The sequence below is a fragment of the Saccopteryx bilineata genome, chromosome 11 (assembly GCF_036850765.1).
Source record: "Saccopteryx bilineata isolate mSacBil1 chromosome 11, mSacBil1_pri_phased_curated, whole genome shotgun sequence".
Taxonomy (NCBI): domain Eukaryota; kingdom Metazoa; phylum Chordata; class Mammalia; order Chiroptera; family Emballonuridae; genus Saccopteryx; species Saccopteryx bilineata.
Window position 1 is genome coordinate 34,587,440 of NC_089500.1, and position 25,365 is coordinate 34,612,804.

At 38.4% G+C, this 25,365-nt stretch overlaps 1 protein-coding gene across 1 annotated transcript in view; it reads right to left on the reverse strand.

The window, feature by feature from the left end:
* ASXL3 (ASXL transcriptional regulator 3) overlaps positions 1–25,365 on the reverse strand; it is a 191,991-nt gene that overhangs the window by 47,961 nt on the left and 118,665 nt on the right. The window contains exon 9 of the mRNA XM_066247319.1: positions 22,498–22,661. Coding sequence (XP_066103416.1) covers positions 22,498–22,661 — 164 coding nt within the window. The remainder of the gene's footprint in view (positions 1–22,497; positions 22,662–25,365) is intronic.

Sequence of the window (25,365 nt, forward strand, 5' to 3'; positions counted from 1 at the left end):
CCATTATAAGTACTCTCCTATTTTAAGTAAAAATAATTTAAACATTATATTTAACACAGGTATTTATAAGCATTTAACAGACATATCAGGGAAAGGAAAAAGAGAACTCCATCAAGACGATGATCATGGCCAAAACTTTGCCCTTTGAGAAGCAACATCAGAGACTTTACATAGCCGAGAAAACAAATTTCGCTGAAATAATCCAGGGAAGTCTCTAATCAAATTAATAATAAATCAACAACAAAAATTCCCTGGAGAAAGGGGCTGTAGAATCAGTATACAGATGATAAAAGATATAACCTAAAATGCCTAGAGAAAAAGAAGAAAAGGGGGAGGAAGGGATGGAGGAAAGAAAGAAAAGAAAAAGTTGAAGGGAAAGCAAGGGAAAGGGAGAGGAAAGGAAAAGGATAGGGACACACACACACACACACACACACACACACAAGAAAAGTGACCCATAGACTGGAAAGCTACCAGGCAAGAAAACTGCTTATAAGAAGACTGATGTTGGATTTACACAAAAAAGCTTCAAAGTGGCCATCACAACTATCTTTAAATAACTGAAGCAAACCATGCTTAAATATATTGAGGAATACATGATCATAGTGTTTCATCAAATAGAGAATATCAATAGAAATATAATAATAAAAAAAGAACTTACTAAAAATTTTGAATTGAAAAGTAAAATATTAAAATGAAAATGTCATGAGAGGAGGTTAACAATAAATTGGACCCAGCAGGAGGAAGAACCAGCAAATGTGAAGATAGAGCAACAGAGATTATACATTCTAAAGAATAGAAAGAAAAAGAATGACAAAAATAAAACAGAGCCTCAGAGAAATGTGGGACACAATAAAGTGCACCAACAAATGGGTAACAAGATAACAGACAAAATTTCTCAAATTTAACAAAAAAGTTAATCTACAAATCAAAGAATCTCAACATGCTATAAGTAGGATAAACATGAAGAGATAAACAACTAGATACATCATAGTAAAAATGCTGAAAGCCAGAGAAAATTTTAAAAGAAGGAGAAAAATGACTTGTCAATTTATAAGGGAACCACAATGACAGCAACACTTGATAGCTCATCAATTCAAAAAATGAAATAAAGAAAAACACATTAATAATTACATTAAAAATAATGAAATAGTGAAGAATAAATTTAACAAAATAAATAAAAGCATACACTCTAAAAACTAAAAAACATAGTTGAGAGAAATTAAAGATGTAAATAAATGGAAAGACATCAAGATTGATATATCCAAGGCCTTAATGTTGTTAAGATAACAATACTTGCCAAAGTAATCTATAGATTTAAGACAATTCCCATCAAAATTCCAGTTGGCTTCTTTACTGAAAATGACAGGCTGGTCCTAAAATACGTATGGAACCAGGGCCCCAGAATAGACAAAGGATCTTGAAAAAGAAAAACAAAATTAACTGCAGGACTCACACTTAAAAAAATCTAAGAAAAAAAATTTTAAATATATATATTTTAAATTATTAAACTACTTGGAAAGGTATTTGTATAAATCAATACAGGAATATATTATCAAACCTGACACAAAGCCCCAAATCATAAGGGGAAACTCAAATTTTCTATAGAGCTAGAAATAACTAAAAAAAAAAAAAAAAAAGACAAAAGACTATAGATGTTTGGGGAGAAACTGGGAAAAAACTCCAAACTGCTAGATCACTATAACCCTTTATCATCTATTATGCTGACCCGGCACCCTCTCTCCAGCTGATTTGCTCTCATGCTCCTACTGTGGTCACTCTTGATCTCATTATGAACTCCTGCTGGCCAACCATCCCTTTTCTTTCACCTCACCTTGCATCATCGCCTACCTTTTCCAGTTTAGATTTTCTGCTCCATGATGTTCTTAAGATTTTTGCCCTCCTGTGCATCTCAAGATACTCATATGACAAAAACTCAATCCATGATGGATCTTACCATTCTACAGTCAGTGCTTGGGAATATTCACTCTTTTAAGCAAACAGCTTTGACAATTATGCCGTCAGCTGTGAGCAACTTGTCACTCTCCAGATAGCCTACTGTGCTTCTTTCAGTAAACTCACTTTCTCACTCTTCAGTGACTATTTCAAACTCCATTCTCAAGTGTTTTACATTCCTCCCTATGCTCACCCTACCCATCACTACCTATCCATAATTTTGATTTCTCATTCTCTAGGGGAAAAATAACCATAGTGATCAGATGGGAAGCCCCTAGACTTTCTACTAGTAACTTCATGCCCATCTTCTTCACCCACTTCCTTCCTCCCCACTTTTCTTTCTAAGGAAAACCTCTCACTAGTACTTGGATCATGACCTCCACCCCTGTGTTTTCAGGGATCATCATAACTTCCATTCTTATCTGGATTATTTAATTGCTACCTCTCTAAAAGACTCCTATCCCTTTGATTACTAAATCTATTAAATCCCCTCCCAGGTGGAAAAAATATGTATTAAACAAACAAAACCCTCACCTTTCATCTCACCGGATGTCCTTTCCACTTCATAGCCAGATTTCTTAAAGACAAATCTATATTCTCTACTTCCTTTTATCTTTAACTCAATCCACATGCCAATCTAATCTTTCTTCCCTACTAAACAAAAGGTTCTAAATATTATACTAACTAAAAAGGAGGAAATAAAATGACCATTCTTGGTAAGTGAAATGATTATCTGGGAAACGTTAAATAAAATAAAAAACAATTAAAAATGATTAAAAGTTAAATAAGATTGCTAAAAAAACCTTTAATATACATGTACACAAAACAAAACACTATATTAATGAGAGAAAGACCCCATTTACAACAGCCATGTTTAAAAGAACAATGGCCTCATGTACTCAACAAGAAATTCTAAGATGTACTGCTCCATTTACGTTTCTCTGTACATGCAGGGGAAGATTGTTCTATCCAAATTCTCTACTTTCATTCACTTCTGAAGCCATTCCAAACTGGTGTTTCCTCCTATAATGCCTCAAAAATAGTTCTTGTTAAGATTAGTAGTGAACTGCATATGTGATATCGGATGGTTAACTCTTCATGCTCATCTGATTCAATACTTCAACATTATATAAATTTCAGCCTACTCCTTAAATATTCACCCCTTTGACTTTGTGATACACACTTTTTGTTTTCTTTTACCTCATTTCACTGGCTATGTCTTTGCAGTCTCTTTTTCAAACTTAATCTCTTTTATTTGGCCATTAAGATTTGGAAATCTCAAGTCTTAATCTTGGCTCTCTTTTCCTTCTTTTCAATAATACATATCATTTATATCAATGGTTCTAATTAACAGCTATTTGATGATGGTTCCCAATTTTTTTTTATTAACTCCAACTTAGAATTCTTGTTTAATCTTCAGATCTATCTAGCCAACTTCTTATTCAAAAATCTTCATATTTATTTCTCAAATGCACCTCAGGTACAACATGTCCCAAGCTGAAAAGGTGTTCTTCTTCCAGTTTTCCCTCCCTCAGTAAATGATAGCACCCTCCATCTATTGGGCAAACAAGATACTAAAGCTGGGAGTCTGAGGAAGAAAAGCAGAAAATCAAAAATGAAAACCAGAGTATCCCAGAGAGAGAATTCTGGAGTTCTGCAGTGAAGCATTGATCAGTGCATACAAGTGACGGAACAGAGGCTGGGAAGAACTACCTGAAGTGAATACAGATCATAGAGGCCTGTGTACAAAGGATCTCTTCCCACAGGATCTGTTCCCACCCGTCAGTCTGTAAAAACACATCTCAGTGATGCGGAGAAATGTCGCACAGACTGAGTATTGTTCTAGGTCTGCCAAAGATAATTTAAGATTGCAAAGTATCAAACTGTTTCCAAATAACTGAACTACATCAAGCTCACTCATATGCCCACTCATAAACCTTCTCTCTCTCCTTCAACATCTATTCCTAAGTGAGCTTTGTGGACAGGTACAACTTCCAATATTGTTTCTTCTGCAGGACTATACCTTCAATGAAGGCAGATGCATGACAGTCTCATGGAACATGTCCCCAGTGTCTAGAACATTACACAGACCACCATAAAACTTCAATTAATAAAACTGAAAAAAATTATATATATGTATATATATTTTAGTGAGAGGAGGGGAGGCAGAGACAGACTCCTGCATGCTCTCCAACCAGGATCTACTCAGCAAGCCCAATAGAGAATGATGCTCTGCCTATGTGGGCCCCTTGCTCCACTGCAACCGGAGCCATTTTTTAGCACCTGTGGCAGAGGCCATGGAGCCATCCTCAGCACCCAGGGCCAACTCGCTCCAATCAAGCCATGGCTGCATGAGAGGAGGAGAAGAGAGAGAGGGAAAGAGAAGCAAGAGGGGGAGGTGTGGAGAAGCATATGTACACTTCTCTTGTGTGCCCTGAAAATGTATTTTAAAGAACTGAATTCTTTTGAATCGCCTTCAGTTTATTAGTAGAGATTGTCAAAATCATTTTTATCCTGTTTCACAAACACAGAGAGGGTCTTGTTCTCTGCATTGTCACAAAGGGTCTTTTATTTGAACTGCCAAGTCTTTCCTATGTCTCATTGATTTGTCTTTTTATTCTGAGACAGGTCAATAGGTGTTGGATCTGTGTTAGGTATCGAGATGGCTTCTGTCAGAAACTCTTGGACCTTGTGTAAATCTTTCAAAGATCAGAGAGAAGTGTATGTTTGCCTCATTGATGCTTCCGCCCAAGTACTATAGGTTTGGCACTTGTGAGGAGTAGGAATGGATTCTTTAATAAAAAAAATGTCTTAACCATATACACTGCTCACAAAAATTAGGAGATATTTCAAAATAAATATGAACTGATAAAATATTCCCTAATTTTTGTGAGCAGTATATTTAAGGATACATCAGTGGGGTCAGACCTCCCTTTAGCTAGCAATACAGCTAGTCTTTGAACACAGAACACAAGGCAACCCACTAGCAAACAAAGATTGGAACGTGCTCTGCAGTGGGATCCTTCTGCTTAGAGACTAACTCCTAAAGCAGATTTATAGAGAGCAAGACCAGTATGGAGACTTGCTCACAGTGAAGGCTGCACCTTGTCCTCTGGCCCTGATGGCTCAGAGCTGGGTCTGTGTAGGGCCAATCTGCTGACCCTTTTGGTCAGATCCCACAAAAAGCATCCGTACCTTTTCAGGCACTCACTTTCATTTTAGTAATCTCTTAGCTCAATCTAGTCTTGCCTTTATTACTTCCTGCAGAAACTCCTCACCATATTTGGCATCTGAATAACATTCTTCCCCTAGGTTCCAGGGCTAATAAATACAATAATGAAAAAGAAAAGCCAATTCATTCTAATGAGAAGTTAGAAGCCAGAAAGGGAATTAAATATGCATACTTATTCTGCCACCTTAATCCATAAATTCAAACATTACTATAGTGTTCACTTCATCTTATAATCGATTTTTTATACCTTGACAATGATCTTTAAGAAATGGTACAAATGGAATCAAAGAACTTTTTAGGCACCTATTTTTGAATAGTATTTAATAACTACTAGGGGTTCTAAAGGTGATTTGATAAGTCAGTTTTCTTCCTTTTCATCCTATAGTCTAACTTAGAGATGACTCACTGTATGACACCTGTTCATAAAGGTTCATGGTGACCTTAGCATTAGAAATGTCCTTTATTAAAAAAAAATAGAAATGTCTTTTATTAAGATGACAGGAACTAATGTGTAATCTGCCACATGCATGACTCCCTTTCTCAACTTTTAGTTATTTCTATGATAAAACAAGGTTCAAGTTCCTTATCTTCCATTCTGACATAAACTGATAGCTGTTACCCCGACATATATTATTAAATGATTTATTTAACGATCAAAGTAATTATGTAAATATTAAGTGACAAGGTTAAATATTGAATAATTTGATATGGGAGTGGTGGGAGTTGAGCTGACATGGCTTCTCAAACACACCCTCTCAGGTGTCCATTATAAAAGAGGAAGAAGCGGTTCCACGCACGGATGGGATGTTTTCCGGCTTAAAGAAGCACGTGCGTCTCAGTTAACTGCCTGCTTCATAGGACCGAAATCAGCAGTATTTGTCGGATTACCTGTTACATGCAATTACTTGATCATCCGCAATTCAATCCAGCTGATACATTATTCGACATATATTGAGGTAGATACTGACAAACAGGATTTGATGTTAACTATCCAGATAGCTAAGAAATATATACTATTTAAATGAAATCACTTCCCTTCATGAGCATAAAGCTCAAATGGCAAGAATAAAAATCTCCAGGCATGGTCTAAAAGGGTATCTTTGGTCCTGTATGATTTACTATCACCAGTAAGTGACTTAGGCTAGAAGGAATATTGAATATCCTAAGTACTTTAAGATATGCTTTCAGAAGCAGGAAAAAAACCAAAGTGTCAGTTCCATTAAAATAATTACAGCTCAAGTACACACTTACTTTTACCTAAAGGCTTAAGATACTAGTATTTGTACATATCTTTAATGCTTTTTGAATTTTTGTAATCTGTTAGGTAAACTGATATTTCATTATATATGCTATTTGTAGAATAAAATAACTGTATAATTTTTAAATCAATATATATGGTACATAGAGCAATCTCTAAGAAGAGCCTGAGTTATTGCAAATGTATGAGCTATTTCCATCGAGGAAAAAGATGGAAAGCCATTTCCCATTTGCATTTATAAAGGCTGTGTGACTTCTTTAAATATATACACTGATGCCAACAGAGCCATCAGATATCAATAAATCACATTCTCATGTGCTGTAAAATGTATGACACACACATTCATTTTCCTAGTCCAAAATTCTCTGCAAAAGGGACTGTGTAAATGTTCCATTTTAGTTTAATGACATTCTTCACAGTTAAAATTATGTGCATTATTGCCAGTGAGTGCAAAAACCTGAAGAGCACAGAGCTAGACAGGATTTTAAAGAGCCTACACAGTACATATCCTTTAGTGGCTAATCATTTAACAGACCACAGCCACACAGCTATGAATAGAGAACGAAACTGGGAGGTCAGTAAGGATGGATTGAAATGCTGCAATTAACTTTTGGAAAAAAATAATGGGCATAATTTATTTAGAAGCAGTTGGGGAATGGTCTTACAAGTATTTGGAGAGACAATCTGATCGCCCCGATACCACCAAATGAGGGCAGAACTGAACATCACTTAGAAATGACACAGATGACAGAAATGACAGCAATCTATTCATCAGTGATGTTCAATTTAAAAATGTAATAAAAACCTAAATATGACTCCACTTTTTTTAATTGAAATTTATTCCACTAGCTGCCATATATTTTAAAAAGGTCATAAAATGGTTCTACTGTAGACACAGTTTATAAAGTACAAATCCTTAGAGATAGAAGGATCTGCTATGCATAATCAAGGAGGTTCTAAAAATTCTCCCAGCTTATCTTACAGAGAGCTGTGCACAAAGACATGCATGGCCAGAAACCCAAGCACTGAATTTATTTAACGAATATCCTACATGGGACTGAATGAGGAACTAGCTGCAATTCTACCGGTTCACTGGCATTGAGCAATGCTGCTCAGACTCCTTGGTTTCTTTGTTTTTGATCTCTGAACTTAAATACGATAACCAACAAGAAGACTTTTAAACCACGTGTTTACCTAAACCTGATATTTTGAGACTCTATTACACCAGTCAACACACGTATTTCTTCCTTTATCCCCCATTTTCCTCTTCCTGAGACCTCTACTTATTCCAGTTCCTCTGACCTTGCTTTTTTCCTATCCAACCTGAACCCCATAATCAACACTTCTACAAGAATTTCACTAAGTCCACTAATATCTCTCAGCTCCTCCAATTTGAGCCTCTGTAAACTCCAACCCTCATAAAGCCCAACTTCTGGCACATCTATTAACTAGCTAAATGCACAAATATTTAGCATTACTGGGGTGTAAAACATAGTAGACCAACTGTGTCCACCCTCACCGAACCTCAAATAGGGCCTCAATGCTGTTCAGCAACAACTTCTTTCCCAGGATGAATCCATAGGACAATCCATCAAGCTGTATTCAAAGCCATTTTACCCTCCTGAAACCCCTAGACCTCTAGTCTCTGATCAAATACACCACCGCACAGCTGAAAAACCCTGACTTCCCACTTAGTTATTTCTTCACTCATTCTCTTCACTCTGATCTGATAAATCAGCACTTTTTAAAACTTAAACCAGCTTCTTCTCCAATCCCCTTTCCTTCCCATCTATTCTAAAACTGCTCAATAAATCAAATCCTCTCTTTCATGCTTAATTTCTCCCAGGAACTGCCTCAAATTTTAGGGCAAAAACATGTTTAAGTCTACCCTAGCTTTAAACACTTTTTTATTTATTGATTTCACAGAGCAAGAGAGGAAAGAAGGGAGAGAGAGAAAAGGAGAGAGGGAAAAGAAGGGATGGAAAGGGAGAGGAGGATGGAGGTGGGGAGAAAAGAGGAAAGGGAAAGGGATGAGGGGAAGGGGGGAAGAGGCAGAGGGGGAGGGAGAGAGAGAGAGAAACATTGAATTGTTGTTTCATTTATTCATGCATTCATTGCTTGATTCTTCATATGTGCCCTGACTGGGGATCAAACTTACCACCTTGGTGTATCGGGATGCCACTCCCACTAACGGAGCAACCCAGCAAGAACCACCTAGTTTTATACAGTACCATTCTTTTGCTATTCTCAGATGACCAATAAACACTTACTGCCTTAAGATATGTATTCAGTTCCCCTTTCTCCCCCAAACCCAATTCCCAAGTCTTAATGATTTTATTTCTGAAATGTCTGTGTTGGACTGAACTGTGTCACTTCAAAAACATATGAACACCATAGCACTGTTTTAAGAGAAGAAACGCACCCTCATGTTTATGGCAGCATTGTTCACAATAGTGAAGATCTGGAAACAGCCCAAGTGTCCGTCAGTGGACGAGTGGATTAAAAAGCTTTGGTACATACATACTATGGAATACTACTCAGCCATAAGAAATGATGACATTGGATCATTTACAACAACATGGATGGACCTTGATAACATTATTCTGAGAGAAATAAATAAATCAGAAAAAACTAAGAACTATATGATTCCATACATAGGTGGGACATAAAAATGAGACTCAGAGACATGGACAAGAGAGCGGGGGTTACAGGGTGGTGGGTAGCAGAGGGAGGGGCTTGGGGGAGGGGAGGGGCACAGAGAAAACCAGTTAGAAGGTGACGGAAGACAATTGGACTTTGGGTGATGGGAATGCAGCATAATGAAACGTCAAAATAACCTAGAGATGTGTTCTCTGAACATATGTACCTTGATTTATCAATGTCACCCCATTAAAATTAATAATAAAAAAAGAATTTGTCTCACGGCTAATTCAGGCAGTTAGAAGAACAATATAAGGATGCTAATTCTGCTTCTCAGGCCACATCTTGCAAAAGGGGCCCCAAGAAAATTGGTTATTTGGCTCCTTTGATTTTGCCAATTGGATTTAAAAAAATAGGTCAGGAATGCCCTGAAATGGAACTAACAATACATGAGCATAAATTTTAAGGACTTTTAGATACTGGAGCTGATGGATCTGTTATTGCTAAGCTACACTGGCCTCCTTCCTGGCCCACTCATCCAGCAGCCACAGAATTACAAGGTATAGGGCAGAGTAAATCCCCTCAGCAAAGTTCTAGTTTTCTACACTGGGAAGATTAAGAAGGTCATTCTGGATTTTTTTAAGTCTTATGTGCTCCCTGGATGGCCAGTTAATTTGTGGGGTAGAGATGTTTTGAAAATATGGGAGCATTGCTTGTCAGTCCTAATGGTTTAGTCAGTACTCAGATGCTTGATCGGGGATTTTTGCCCACTAAAGGACTAGGGAAAGAACAGCGAGGAATTCTCACCCCCATAGAAGTGGCACCCAATACCAGAAGGTGTGGATTAGGATATCAAAATTTAGCCTAGGGGCCTCCTGCTACCCCTATAATGTATTGTGCAGACCCAATTACTTGAAATCAGATAATCCTGTATGAGTAGACCAATGGCCCCTTTCTCAGGAGAAACTTAGGGCAGCTGCTCAATTGGTACAAGAGCAGCTACAGCTTGGGCACATTGAACCATCTAATAGTCCATGGAATACACTTCCATATTTTGATCTTGTTGCCTCCTGGAGTATCAAGGGGCTAGCTTATAGGTTTTGAGTCTCAAAATTATTGTTGTTCCTTTTTTTCAAAGGATCAACAAGAATGGCTCTGGGAAACTTCCACTAAATGGCAAATCGCTTTTGCTAATCAATGGACAACTTTATACTGAAACAGTCAACTTAAAATCAGCCCAAAGACTAGAATTATATGCCATTATCATGGCTTTTCAGCTCTTGCCATATTCCCCCTTTAATCTATATACAGACAGACAGCAAATATTTACTTATGGTGTTTCCACTATAAAGACTGCTGTCTTAGGGACAACTGCTGATGAACTATTTCAGCAGTTCCTCCTTCTTCAAAGACTTGTATGTCAACATAGAGCTCCATGTTTTATAGGACATACTCGAGCTCACTCCATGCTCCCTGGAGCTTTAGCATAAGAGAATGCCCTTGTTGATTAAGCTACCCAAAAGGAAATTATTTGGAGCAACCATGACAGATCGAGCAATTCGGTCTCATACTATTCATCACCAGTACGCTGCAGCCCTGTGTAAACAGTTTCAACTTTCTCGGGAAGCAGCATGGCAGATTGATAAATCCTGTCCAAGGTGTCCTATACTACAATCTGTCCCCTAATTTGGAGTTAACCCTCAAGGACTCCTACCAGGACAACTTTGGCAAATGGATGTTACTCATATACCTTCATTTGGCAAATAGTCCTATGTCCATGTTACAGTGGATACTTATTCTGGATTTATAGTAACCTCTGCCAGAACAGAAGAGGCTGCTAAGCATGTTATAGCTCATTGTCTGTATGCAATTTTCTATTATTCGATTTCCTAAACTGGATAAACTGACAATGCTCCTGCATATGTAGCAAAAGCTTTTACTGTATTTTGTCAAACCTTTCAAATTATGTGTATTTCTTAAAATCTTTAAAGTCAGGTATTATTAAAGTGTACCCAGCAGCCCTGGCCGGTTGGCTCAGCGGTAGAGCGTCGGCCTAGCGTGCGGAGGACCCAGGTTCGATTCCCGGCCAGGGCACACAGGAGAAGCGCCCATTTGCTTCTCCACCCCTCCGCCGCGCTTTCCTCTCTGTCTCTCTCTTCTCCTCCCGCAGCCGAGGCTCCATTGGAGCAAAGACGGCCCGGGCGCTGGGGATGGCTCTGTGGCCTCTGCCTCAGGCGCTAGAGTGGCTCTGGTCACAACATGGAGACGCCCAGGATGGGCAGAGCATCGCCCCTGGTGGGCGTGCCGGGTGGATCCCGGTCGGGCGCATGCGGGAGTCTGTCTGACTGTCTCTCCCTGTTTCCAGCTTCAGAAAAATGAAAAAAAAAAAAAAAAGTGTACCCAGCAAATATTTTAAGATCAATTTAAAAAAAATTTAAAAGGGGGAGTCATATCCTGAAACTCCTATGCGTCTACCATATCATGCTTTTTACTTAAAATTTTTAAAATTTCTTTTGAATGCTGATGAACAGAAGACACCAAATCTTTTTCTCCTGCAAACTTCTACCTTCTTTTATTTGATCCAGCTAATAACACTGTTTTATCTTTTTCCAAATAGCTCCAGATATATGAAAAAGGTTTATATAGGTGGATGGGGATCCTCAAACCCCTCAGCGAGATCTTCTGAGCATGGCTTTTAAGGTACCAAGAGGCAGAAAAAGCCCAATAGAGATCAGGTGAACTACCCACTTTTAGGATACGCCCTTAAAGGCTCCAATACCCCAAAGGGGTTTCATAGGATGCCATCTGGGTCCTGCTTCAATAGTGGAAAGGAAGGTCATTGAGCTAAAGCCTGCCAGGCTTACATGCCTTATGCTGTGAGGAAAAAGGGACACTGGAAGGTAGGCTTTCCCTCGCTCCTCTAAGGGAGGGTTCAGTCTCTCCCAGCCCTGCTCCAGCCACCTATGACCTAACTTTGCCCAGACTACTGGGGTTTGCCACTGAAGGCTGAAGGTGCCGAGGGCCGTCGGCCCCATCTACAACACTGTGGACAAGCCTAGGGTATTTCTTCCAAGAAACAGGTAAACTGATCTCATTTGCACAAGGGCCACTTAACTATGTCTTGCCTGAATAGTCAGGTTTTTTATTCTTCCCTTGAAGATCTCTGTTGTGGGTGTTGAAATCCTATTTTCTGCTGCTTTGTTTAATATATAGTGTTTCCTTTATTCCTCCTACCTCAATGCCCCACTCATATTTCAGGCTGGGACCTACTCCTAATTTAGAGCTCTCTTTCCCCCTTTTGCCAATTTCTATTATGAATTTACCTTTGCCACCCAGCTTAGTGTATCCCAAGGTTCTCTTTACCAAGCCACAGTTGCAGAGCCCCAGGGAAAAGCAACTTGGTCTCATCTGTCCAGGCAGAGGAGAACAGAAGCTCCATCTCCACACATGCTACAGATGGCTTTTCCAGTCTACCTGAATCATTACCAGCTAGAAGCAGCAGTCATTGGGATTTTGACGTGAGCTGCAAAGTATAGAATTGTGACAACAATTCCAGTGTCATGTGGACTTTTCCTGGGTGTGGACTTTTCCTGGACTCCTGCTCCTTGTGACAGCTCCTAACAGACTGAACTGGGGTTGGGTTGCATTTGCATGGATTTGGAATGGTGTTAGAGACAATTTGGACTTGGTGAAGATGTTAAGGACACTACACTTTTATGGATTCTTGCTGTATTGGCCAAGAGTTTGCTTAAAGGCTTTAATCACTGTAAAAAAAAAATAGAAGACTTGATAAAGAAGATGTGGCACATATACACTATGGTATACTACTCAGCCATAAGAAATGATGACATTGGATCATTTGCAACAAAATGGTGGGATCTTGATAACATTATATGCAGTGAAATAAGTAAATCAGAAAAAAACAGGAACTGCATGATTCCATACATTGGTGGGACATAAAAATGAGACTAAGAGACATGGACAAGAGTGTGGTGGTTACAGGGGCAGAGAGGAGGAAAAGGGGAGGGGGAGGGGCACAAAGAAAACTAGATAGAAGGTGACGGATGACATTCTGACTTTGGGTGATGGGTATGCAACATAATTGAATGACAAGATAACCTGGACATGTTTTCTTTGAACATATGTACCCTGATTTATTGATGTCACCCCATTAAAATTAATAAAAATTTATTTATAAAAACAAACAAAAAAACCCATATGTCCAAACCATCATCCCCAATGTGTTTGGAGATAACGTGTTTGAAGAGGAAATTAAAGGTAAGTGAGGTCACATAGGTGAGGTGCTAATGCAATATAACTGGTGGCTTTATGAAAAGAGGAAGGGATACCAGGTATGTGGATGCACAAAGAGAAACCCAGTAAGAACCTAGTGAGAAAAAAGAAAGAACTTCAGAAGAATACAAACATGCCAGCACTGTGAACTTGCAGCATCTAGAACTGTAAGAAAATAAATGTCTGTTTTGGGGCCACCCAGTCCGTATTTTGTTATGACACTTCTAATGAACTGATACACTGTCCCATTACCTAGGTCTTTCTTTTTCATTCTATAATGAAATCTTGGTTAAAGTTATTATGTTTATCCAACACACTAAACTAACCATATAAATGATTTCTCAGGCTATATTTATTCATTCAGAAACCATTTATGGAGCACTTAGTACATGCCATGTACAGTGAGCAGAAGAAACAAAGCCACCGTCCTGGGGCTTTTATTCTCATGGAGAAAGATGAATGAATTCATGGTAAGTACAGGGAAGGAAGTAAACAGAAAAATCAGATAGAAAACAACTAAAGAAGGTATATTAGATAGGAGGGGAGGCAGGAAAAGACTTTGGGAGAAGAAGCCACTGAGAATAATTTGGTGGATGAGAATGAGAGGGCCTTGTCAAAAGATAGCAGAAAAGCATTTTGCGCAGAGCTGACAGCAAACACGGAGGCTAAGAGAGAACGAGATTTGAGGGACAGGAAGGAAGATAGTGTGGCTAAGCCACAGCAAGGTGGGAAGTGGGGGGATCTCCCTCCTCTGCGTCAGGCTTCATTCTTCCATGGAACCTCGTTTCTAAAATAATAAATCTGAGCATGTCATGCTTCTAATGTAAAATTTCAATATATTTAAAATATATTCAATATATTATTGCTTGCTGACCTATGAAGTCTTTTATAAAGGCTTGCTCCAACTTTCCTTTCTAGCCTCAACTCACCCTATATCCCAGCCATCTCAACCATGTGTTGAAGGACATCATACACTCCTCTGTGTGTGTCCTGGGGGCGAGGCTCACCATGTGGGGGAAAAGAGCATGGCCTAGAGTCAGCCAAATCTGTGTTCAAATCCTGGATCTCATATTTTAACTTGGGAGAAGCTGGGTAAGCCCTCACTTCTCCCTGATTCTCAGTTTCCATATATAGAAAGCAAGACTGATCAAACAAACCTTTTGGAGAGTTAGTGTAAGGATTAGTGATAGTCTATGTAGAAGGCCTAGTATTGTGCGTAACCACTGTTATTATTGATGCCCATTGTTTCCTATGCTAGAATATCCTGCTATTCTTAACCTGGTGAACTTCCTCCACCTCCCCACACCCAGTTCTTATAACCCTTTCTCTTCGAAGCCTTCTCTAACTCCCACAGACAATTTAATGATTCCCTGTATGTGCATATGTTGCATACACCACCACATGACATATTCTGTAACTATACGTTTCTACATCTCTCTCCTCTAGAACTATTACTTCCTTGATGATTTGAACTGTGACTTCCCCAAAAGGTTGTTACGTGGGAGACGTAGGAGGAACAGAGGGCTCATTCAAGTTAGGATTATTTGAGGAGAGTAAATTAACATGACATTAAAGCTGTGGTCAGTGTGCAGAAAACCACAGAGGATAGTACAGTAAACCAAAACTAAAAAATGGGGGGGGGGCTAGTATCTCAAAGGCAAGGGAGAAAGGGCTTATCCAAACTTACAGAGTGCTGTATAGACAGGACAGTCTGATATGAGCTGGTCAGTGGATATAGCTTGTGTGCAGGGCAAGTGAGGGGCTCAATCCCATTCCTCTTCCTCCTCCACCCAGCCTTCTGTGGGGCTCCCCAAAAGCTGAACCCATTGAGAACCAAGAGAGCCTTCTCCTTTTCCTCCTGAACAATTCAGGTCTTAAACTTATAACAGTGTAGGTCTCTGTGCTACTGGAGAGATGGAGGGGGCCCATGACAGCCCAGAGTATAGTCACAGGACCTAGCAGGATGAGGTAGGTGCCCATGTGGGGAAAGTCTAGGAATGGCTGTAGAAGGATGACATGTGCCTGAGGAGTGTACTGATATGAATGTCAGAAATCAAGAAGGAAGGGGAGGCTGTCCAGTCCAGACGGGCTTGCAGGTAGCCTTTCATGAAGTAAGTGCCTGAGTGCAGTAAAGAGACCATCCACAAGGGGTGGTGACCAGGGTGGTAGACTGGCTATCTGCAAGGGGATTAATCAAATATTTAGATATATTAAGGGTGTCTCACTGTCTGTATAAGACAGCCACTGAAAGGAAGAAAACTGGAGTGAAACATGGGTATTAGATTAATATGAATCTAATTAATATTAGATTAATTTTACTGTGGTTTTACTGTGAATTCATGGCTTATAAATGTAGAAATAGAAATATATATATAAATAAATATAGAGATAAATGATGTTATGTTTATATATTGTGACTAGGCTTATACTCTTTTTTTCTATTAGGTATTCCTCAAGATATAGAAGTAAGAAGGTGCTTGCACATGCATACATGTACACACATGTGTTCTACGTATTCATAGTCTATTTATATTTCCTAGCTCTGACTTAGAAATATATTAGTATATTTCATCACTTTGTTCTAGATCTGGGAGCAGCAACACACTAATAGCAAAGGCTGCACATTTTGTGACATCTTGATTTCTAAATACCATCTTCCACTAAAGGGAACCGTGGCTCCATGGACAAAGAGGACATTCCAGGGCCAGGGCAAAGAAAATGTAAGATAAGACTAGAACAATCTGATGCACTTCAAAGTAATGAAGTGCTCAAAAATAATGTCAGGAGACATAGGAACCATTGGAACAGGTTCCCAGTGACCAAATGTGAGACTATCAAGCATACCTACTGAGAAAATAGGAAATTGTGAAACCACATAGATATACTTTTTTTTTTTTTTTTTTTTTTTTTGCATTTTTCTGAAGCTGGAAACAGGGAGAGACAGTCAGACAGACTCCCGCATGCGCCCGACCGGGATCCACCCGGCACGCCCACCAGGGGCGACGCTCTGTCCACCAGGAGGCGATGCTCTGCCCATCCTGGGCGTCGCCATGTTGTGACCCTCCTGGGTGTCGCCATCTTGCGACCAGAGCCACTCTAGCGCCTGGGGCAGAGGCCACAGAGCCATCCCCAGCGCCCGGGCCATCTTTGCTCCAATGGAGCCTTGGCTGCGGGAGGGGAAGAGAGACACAGAGAGGAAGGCGCGGCGGAGGGGTGGAGAAGCAAATGGGCGCTTCTCCTATGTGCCCTGGCCGGGAATTGAACCCGGGTCCTCCGCACGCTAGGCCGACGCTCTACCGCTAAGCCAACCGGCCAGGGCCGAAACCACATAGATATAAATAAATGAATAAATTGAGAGTCTAAGGAAGAACACTATATTTAAACAGTTTGAAAGAACTTCTTCATAAAATATAATTACAAACAGGGATGAAGTAACTTGATACTGGGAAAGCTCAAGTAGATACATTTTAATAAAATGATCAAGTGAACATCATAAGTATTGAGACAAATCAAAATTGTGTGCCATTTATCATATTCCTCCAAAAAATACTTAATCTGAATCTAATCACAAGGAAACATCACACATACTTAAAAAGTGTCAAAAAAAAGTTTAGTGACAACTGAAGAACTCTTCCAGAATGAAGAAGATAAAAAGACATGACAACTAAATGCAATGACAGATTCTGCACTGGATCTTGTTGCTAAAAGTGACATTATTGGGACAACAGGCTCAACTTAAATAGAGTCTAAGAATCCCATGGTAATACCGATCACTGTTCATTTTCTGGTCTTAATTGCTTGGATTGTGCGTATGAAAGAAAATGTCCTTGTTTGTAGAAAATAAAATCATGGAGTCATAATATATTAGGAAAGAAGACAGGATGGATCATCAAGCTAGAAATCTATTCCCTATGTATCTTTAAATTTTCCAAAGTTTATGATTATTTCAAAATTAAAAATAAATACAGGCCTTGACTGGTTGGCTCAGTGGTAGAGTATCGGCCCGGCATATGGACATCCCATGTTTGATTCCTGGTCAGGGCACACAGAAGTTGCCATCTGTTTCTCCACCCCTCACCCTCTCCCTTCTTTCTGTCTATCTCTTGCCCTCCCGCAGCCATGGCTTGGTTTGAGTAAGTTGGCCCTAGGTGCTAAGGATGGCTCCATGGCCTCACCTCAGGTGCTAAAACAGCTGTTGCTGAGCAATGGAGCAACAGCCCCAAATGGGCAGAGCATTGTCTGGAAGGGGGCTAGCCGGGTGGATCCTGGTCGGGAAGAGTCTGTCTCTCTGCCTCCTCACTTTTCACTTAAGAAAAATAAAAAATTTAAAAAAATAACAGAAGGCACAGGTCCTCTGATGAAGTAGTCCATATATGAGTTAGCCTCCTAGAGCTAAGCAGAGTGAAGAAGGTTGAAGGATGGATCTAGAGGGACAAAGGGAAGACATTCATCTTACTCCTCTATGACCTCCTAATGTCCATTTGCTACTGTTCCCGTATGTAATGTCCACATTTACGATTTCTCATGGATTAGCATTTTCTGTCTATTCCCTGGCTTTGTCCCATACTCTTTGTTATCCACACTCTCTCACAAATACCTGGATTCCTGTGAAACTAATATGATATCTCTCAGTTGCCTCAAATCCCACAGCTAACACTAGAATCTATATAGATTTTATCACTTACTCCATTTTATCCAGTCCCAAAACCTGAATATATCATCATTTCTGAACATTTCATATGGTAGTAGAAGCATCTCAACCCAACATGTGTAAACTAAACTTGATACCTACTCCATTCCTATAGTAAGCACTGTTACTTGACTACCAAGCTTCTCCTCATCCCATCCTCATTACATATCCTTCTAATAGAAACTCCTAACAATTAGGTTTATGAAGTATCTCTGACCTTCACCACAGTGCACCATTTTACTTTTAAAATTCAAGAGAAGGCCTGGTTGCTTTAAACTAATTTGCATATTTCATTTCCTTGGCTAGCATCTGGCTTCAGAGGTGGTCATATGATCTAAGTAGTACCTTTAGTGTGACTCTTAGGTCATTCCTTTGAAATACTGAAATAGAAATATTTTCTTCATGAATATGAACTAAGAGGCAAGTACCATTTTTTTTTTATTCAGATAGCCATCATCCCACAAAAGATTCAGGTTTAGAACAATAACAACAACAAGGGAGGAGATTTAAAGTTAATTCATTAAATAGTAATTAAATGGGTCCTTAACAATAACTGAAACCAGGATGAACAACTGGAAGCCCACTCTAACATCACTCTTCCAGTCCCTGAGCTAATAAATCTCCTTTAGAGTTAAGTCAGTTTGAGTTCCATTTTCTGTTATTTGCAGCATAATGTGTGGAAAGTAAAATTAAACATAAAACTAGAGGTAATAATCTTATAAAACAACCAGGAGCAAATAAAAAATGTAACCTAAAATAAAAATAACCTCTTAAAAAGAAAGAAAAGTACAAGTATAGAAAAACAAAATACCAGACAGGTTAGTTTAATGATCATTGGCACTAGCAGGATAAATGGGAAACCTAGCTTATCAAATTTTAAAGACGTACAATACAATGAACCCTGGCTTCATATGGGCCAGAGTCGGAGGTCCTGCAGGACTGCTTCTGGGGAGAAATCAGGCAGAAACCTGGGCCAAAGGAAGGAAACACGGCAACTGAGAATTTCAAAATCTGTAAAAATATGTGAAGACAAGCTTCCACACAAGTAAAATTCTCAGGTATTTCACATAATTATAGTACCTTCCATAGACTCAAATAAATCTATGCAATCAGATGCCCACTTCCATGCCTTTCTAATGATTCTGTCCCAAAAAATATTCCCATTTGGATATTTATAAGCTAAACTGAAACATCGTAATTTTGGTAGCAGGAGAGAGGGCTGAGCTCACCTCAAGACAGAGAGACCACTCTAAATTTGTTGGTATCAAATATTGATGGGACCACAGAGCATTTTTGTCCTTCTAAGTCACCCTAGATAAAATCTCTAGTTCCCTTCTAGACTTTTTACAACTCCATCTCACAGGGGTTCTGTCATTTATTCCTACTCATCTGGGTTGAAAGTATGCCTGGAATTCAGTCATTTCATTTCCAAGGCCAAAGCTCAAGGTCAGACCCTTATCACAGATCTCAACTACTACAATTGTCTCTTAACCAGTTCCCCTGTGTCTTCGCTTTCTGCCTGTCCAACACATCATTCACAGGGCTACTGGCTCTTAAGAGAAAACATTTATTTACTTGTCCTTTGGATGTTCTTTCCTCCCTTTTGTCCAGTCACTCAATTATTTGTATAAATTATTCTATGCATGCCATTTCTCATTTGAAAAGTCTCTGATGGTACCCATTCCATTCAGAAAAAGTTCAAAGAGCTTAGACTGCAACCAGGTCACCAAGATTGTCAACCACATTACCCTCAACATAGTAACCCACCTCTTTGCCCTGGTCTAGTCTTATTGAACTGCTGAACCATCTGGTACACACAAGCAGCAAGTCCTGGTAAATGACATGCTCTCCCTCTGTAAAATTCACTGTCCTTTGCTTCTGCTTATAAAACACCTATTAGTCCTTGAACGTTCAAGTATTCTTTCCACCATGAAATCATCTCCAATACTGCTTTCAGACTAAAGTTCATTATCCTCTGTACCCTCCAAGGACATTCTCTGGTCTTCCATGTTGACATCTATATTGCTTTGCCCAGTCATATACTAAATTTGGTGTCATTCTATCGAGTTATTAGACTCCTTTCCTAGTGAGGAGCAAAATGTATGTTGAACAGTATTTTAGCATGTGGTTGTTTTCCCTTCTGTCTGCTACTTCTCTAGAAGGTTCATTCTTGTATCCTCTATATTTAGCAAAGTGTATGGAGCACAGAATACACAGTCCTTAAATATTTCTTGAATAAACAATTTCCTGATGAACTTTTATTTGTGACAGCTATTGTTTTATTTTCTCACAGTGACTAGAAAAAACTGAGTAACAGAAACTGTAATAGGCTGAATAAAATACTGGACTTAGACTAGCCTCCTGGGTTACTGAAGTATTGGGCTAATCTTGGGACAATTTGTCATTTCTCATTCCAAAGAGATTTATTGGATATCTTGTATATGCAAAACCCTATTCCAGGAGCTGGAGATAGAACTGCAAAAACGGTAAACCACACAGATATTGAAGTGGAGGAAATAGTATGTAATTAAAAAATCAGTCAACACACACACACACACACACACACACACACACACACACACACACGTTTTTCTTATTTCCTGAACTCAATTCTCAGTAACACAAGCTTGAAATCAAGAGTCATCAGTGGCTTCTCTCTGTATCTAACTCCAACTGTCATTTGACAAAATGTAAAACTGCTACCTCTGGATGATGATTATGCAGATAATAACAACATTATCTTCCTTTTCTTTTATTTTCCAAATTCAAGCCCTCATTTTGCCTTTTTGGAACAACTAAAATTGCTGTCTAACCATTCCTTTCACTTTCATGCTTCCCATCTCTAACATTCTTTTTTAGCACTGCCAGAATAATTTTCTTAAAAGGCAACAATATTATATATTACAGCTCTACTCAAAAGCACTTGATGGATTTGTACTGCAAACACAGGGAGAACACTGTTCAGAACTCTTTAGCCTCATACACAAGCATCTTTCAAAATCAGCTTCAAATTTGTCTTTCCAGACTCATTTGTACCATTCTACCTAAATTCCAGACGTCCCCAAAATTAGCTTTTGATTTTGTATCTTTGAAACTTTCACTTGGTATATTTCAATCATTTTTTTCAAAATCTGCCTATATTTCAAGGCCCATTCTTAAATTTGTCTCTGATTTCTTTCTTTCTGCATATGAAAACTCAATACATTGTGCTTTTCCCCTTAAACTTATCTGCTTATAGATCACATTTTGATTATTACAAATATAGCCTATGTATCCAACTAGAGTGCATGTAATCATTAATTTCATAAAAATTTAAAAGTCATTTGTTATCTTTCCATTATTCCAAAGCATTTAAAACATCAAATTCATACTAAATATTAAATGATTTTTGTAGAATGAAGGTTAAATCCTAAACAAAAATGTACACAAAATGAAAATATTTTTCCAAATATTAACAGTAATCTCTACCAAAGAGTATATAAGAATGATAAAAAACTATACAGCTCAACACATCTTAAGTATGTATGGAAGAGGGTCAGTAGAAATTGAAACAAATAAAAAGCTAAAAAAAAATCATTCGTGTTATGTGGAAATACTGAATCAATCTTGATCATTTCAATTTATGGATGTACCTATCATTTTGAGATACAAATTCATAAACATATACACACTATATCCATCAACTGGAAACTATAAACTGTCAAATTTTACTGAAATGAGAATCACAAGGAACTGCTTCCTATTTACCATTTATTAAGTTTTGTGAAATTTAATAAAAATTTATGTAATGATGTCTTTTCTCTTTTCTAAGGAAACAGCCTTAGAAGACAATTGATGCCTGCTATCATGGTCCTATATTTCTATTTCTTTATTTTAGAAGCGTTTCAAAGTACAAAAATACATGTAAATCATTTTCAGTTACGCTAAAAAAAAGATAAAAGGTGATTATTTATAGGCTATCATATTCATGATGATACACTCTCAGAAGGCAACTGCAAACAAATTTTCAATGCTTTTTGGGAAGTGTTGAGAATAAAAACATTTACATAATTTCTTAGAAACCCTGGCCTTTTATTACTGCACTTCAATATTCCCTCCGGGCAAGGGAACAGTTTCTTCAAAGATTTATTTGATAATGGAATGTTGGATTTCTTTGTTTTTCATTCCCAATGTGGGGAGGCCTATTGTTTTCATACTATGGCAATGTGCTACATTTTAAATTTTGAATTGGCTCACTACTGAGAGAAAAAAGATGATTGTGTTTTGGCAGATTAAACAAATACGCTATGCTAACAATAAGTATATAAATTACATAAATATTCTATTATAAAATGGTCCATTCACTTATCAATCATCTTCGATAACAGACTTGCCACTTCATAATAATATAACTAGTGACTAATATCAAATGTCTAAACATCTACTTACCTGTCTATCCACTTCTGGGAGCAAAAGCAGGAGGTATTGTTGAAAATGCTGAGGTAAGGAAGCAAACGTATGTTTATTTATTAATGCCCTCAAGTTAGTGTTGACAAGAATAGATCCTGGGGTTTCTATATCAATGTCCTCAGCTTTGGTCCATTTCAAGTGTCCTGTGATAAAAACCAAGAGGCATAAATTTACTCTAGATGAAAAATCACGCACATGTACACACAAATATATGTATATTCTGAACACACACACACACATATATATACTCATGAATATATAAAATTCTATCCCTTTAAAAATATATTTCAGAAGAAACTCTCAAAGTTTCTTTGTGTTTTTGTCTTGCCTTAGTGGTCTTTAATTTTCATAATGCATACTTCACTCAATACAAGCTATATTTTTTTATTTTCTACTCAAAGACAGCAGTGCTAGAGAAAGAAGTATTTTAGCTATGTTCTTGCACTTAACCAGAATTTTCAAAAAAACTCTGGGAGCATAAATGGTAACAATTACAATATTTATGGATTCTATGATACATAGAATAAATAACAGCAGTGCTATTAATTTTAACAGAGATAATGGTAGCATTGGTAGCTGAGTGCTCCTCATGTATCAGCGAGAGCACCAAGTACTAGATTATCTCAGAAAATTCTTGTGCAGGATATTTTGAGGGTAATAACATAAAAAGCAATCCTTTATCAAAATATTAGCTGCAAAGTCTGAAATGCCAGTGTGTTTTGAAGGATATTCTACAACTCAAGGCACACTGACTTCCAAAAGAAGGCTGTATGCAGAGTTCACAACTCAAAATAATGACAAAATGCCTGACCAGGTGGTGGCACAGTGGATAGAACACCGACCAGGGACACTGAGGACCCAGGTTCAAAACACTGAGGTTGCCGGCTTGAACACAGGTTCATACGGTTTGAGTATGGGGTCGCCAGTTTGAGCATGGGGCCACTGACATGACCCCATGGTCGCTGGCTTGAGCCCAAGGTCACTGGCTTGAGCAAGGGGTCACTGGATCAGCAGGAGTCCCTCAGTCAAGGCAAATATGAGAAAGCAATCAATGAACAACTAAGGTGCCTCAACGACGAGTTGATGCTTCTAATCTCTCTCCTTTCCTTTCTGTCCCTATGTGTCTCTCTTTCTTTCCTATCTGTCTGTCTCTCCCTCTCTCTCTTTCTCTCTTGCTCACTTGCAAATATATATATATTTTTTTCTTGTGTTATATATATATATAACACAAGAAAATAATCTACCATGAGGGACAGTCAGATAATGCATCAAACAGAAGAATTACTACTCTTAGTTACTTGAATTAAGAGAATCATTTGAATGTGATTTCAATAGAATATGTTTTAAATCAGGGGGCACTAAACTATGGCTTCTGAGTTATACACAGTTAAATTGTTTAGATATTGTCTACATCTGCCTTTGCACTACATTTCAGAATTGAATAGTTATGGCAGGAATCACATGGCCTGCAAAGCCTTCAGTTTTGCCTCTCTGTCCTCTTACAGAAAAATTGTTGACTCTTATTTTAAATAATTATAGACAAAAGAAGGAATAAAAACCATTATGAAAAACAGGACACTATGATAAAAAAAAATGTAGGCAAGATTGAAATATAACCATATAGAACTTCTGACAAAATTAGTTTTTAATAAATTTTTTTAAATATCCCATGAACAAGGCCCTGGCCGGTTGGTTCAGTGGTAGAGCGTCGGCCTGGCGTGTGGAAGTCCCGGGTTCGATTCCCGGCCAGGGCACACAGGAGAAGCGACCATCTGCTTCTCCACTCCTCCCCCTCTTCTTCCTCTCTGTCTCTCTCTTCCCCTCCTGCAGCTGAGGCTCCATTGGAGCAAAAGATGGCCCAGGCGCTGGGGATAGCTCCATGGCCTCTGCCCCAGGCGCTAGAATGGCTTTGGTCACAACAGAGCGATGCCCCGGATGGGCAGAGCATCACCCCCTGGTGGGCGTGCCGGGTGGATCCCTGTCGGGCGCATGCGGGAGTCTGTCTGACTGCCTTCCCGTTTCCAGCTTCAGAAAAATACAAAAAAAAAAATCCCATGAACAAAGCAGAAGAAATAATTACTAAATATAGAGTTGATGAAAATATCTAGAATACAGGATATAAAATGAGTGATAAAACAGGACAGAAGATGGAAGACAGGGAATAGGATAAACAGTCTGAATGCACAGCTGTAAGAGTTTCAAACTGAGAAAACACAACAGATAGAACAGAGGCAATATTTAAAGAGCTGATGGCTGAAATTTTTAGGATTGGAAAAATGACGAATCCTCGATAAAGCAATACTCTAAATCTGAAGGACAAATGCCTTAGACCACAAGACATCAAAAATAAAGAGAATATCTTAGAACAATTTTGAACAAAAATAGATTGCCTCTAAGGGATGACAATAAGATACAGAAACCTTATCTTCAATAGATAACAGACGATAGTGAAATATCTTTAGTGGGCCAAGAAAAAAATAAGCGTCCCTCTAGAATTTCATTAAAAACAAAGTTTCCCAAAATGGCAATGATACAAGAACATTTTTAGTATCCAAAATGGAAACTCCCTTAGAGAATCTTGCTTAAATAACAGTAAATGTTCTTAACAAATAAAGAAATTAAATCTAAGAAGGAATGAGTGGGTAGCTAAAGCAATGGTAAACTAAAAGACTAATAGACTTGAGTAACTCCAAATAAACTTACGGTGAAAAATAATGCTAATATCTAATGAGAGTTAAAACAAAGTGGAAATAAAATAGTAGACAATAATTCATGCAACATGGGAAGATGTGATTGGCACTGTATGGGGAAAAGAGAGACACAGACTATTATTTTACATTGTTAAAA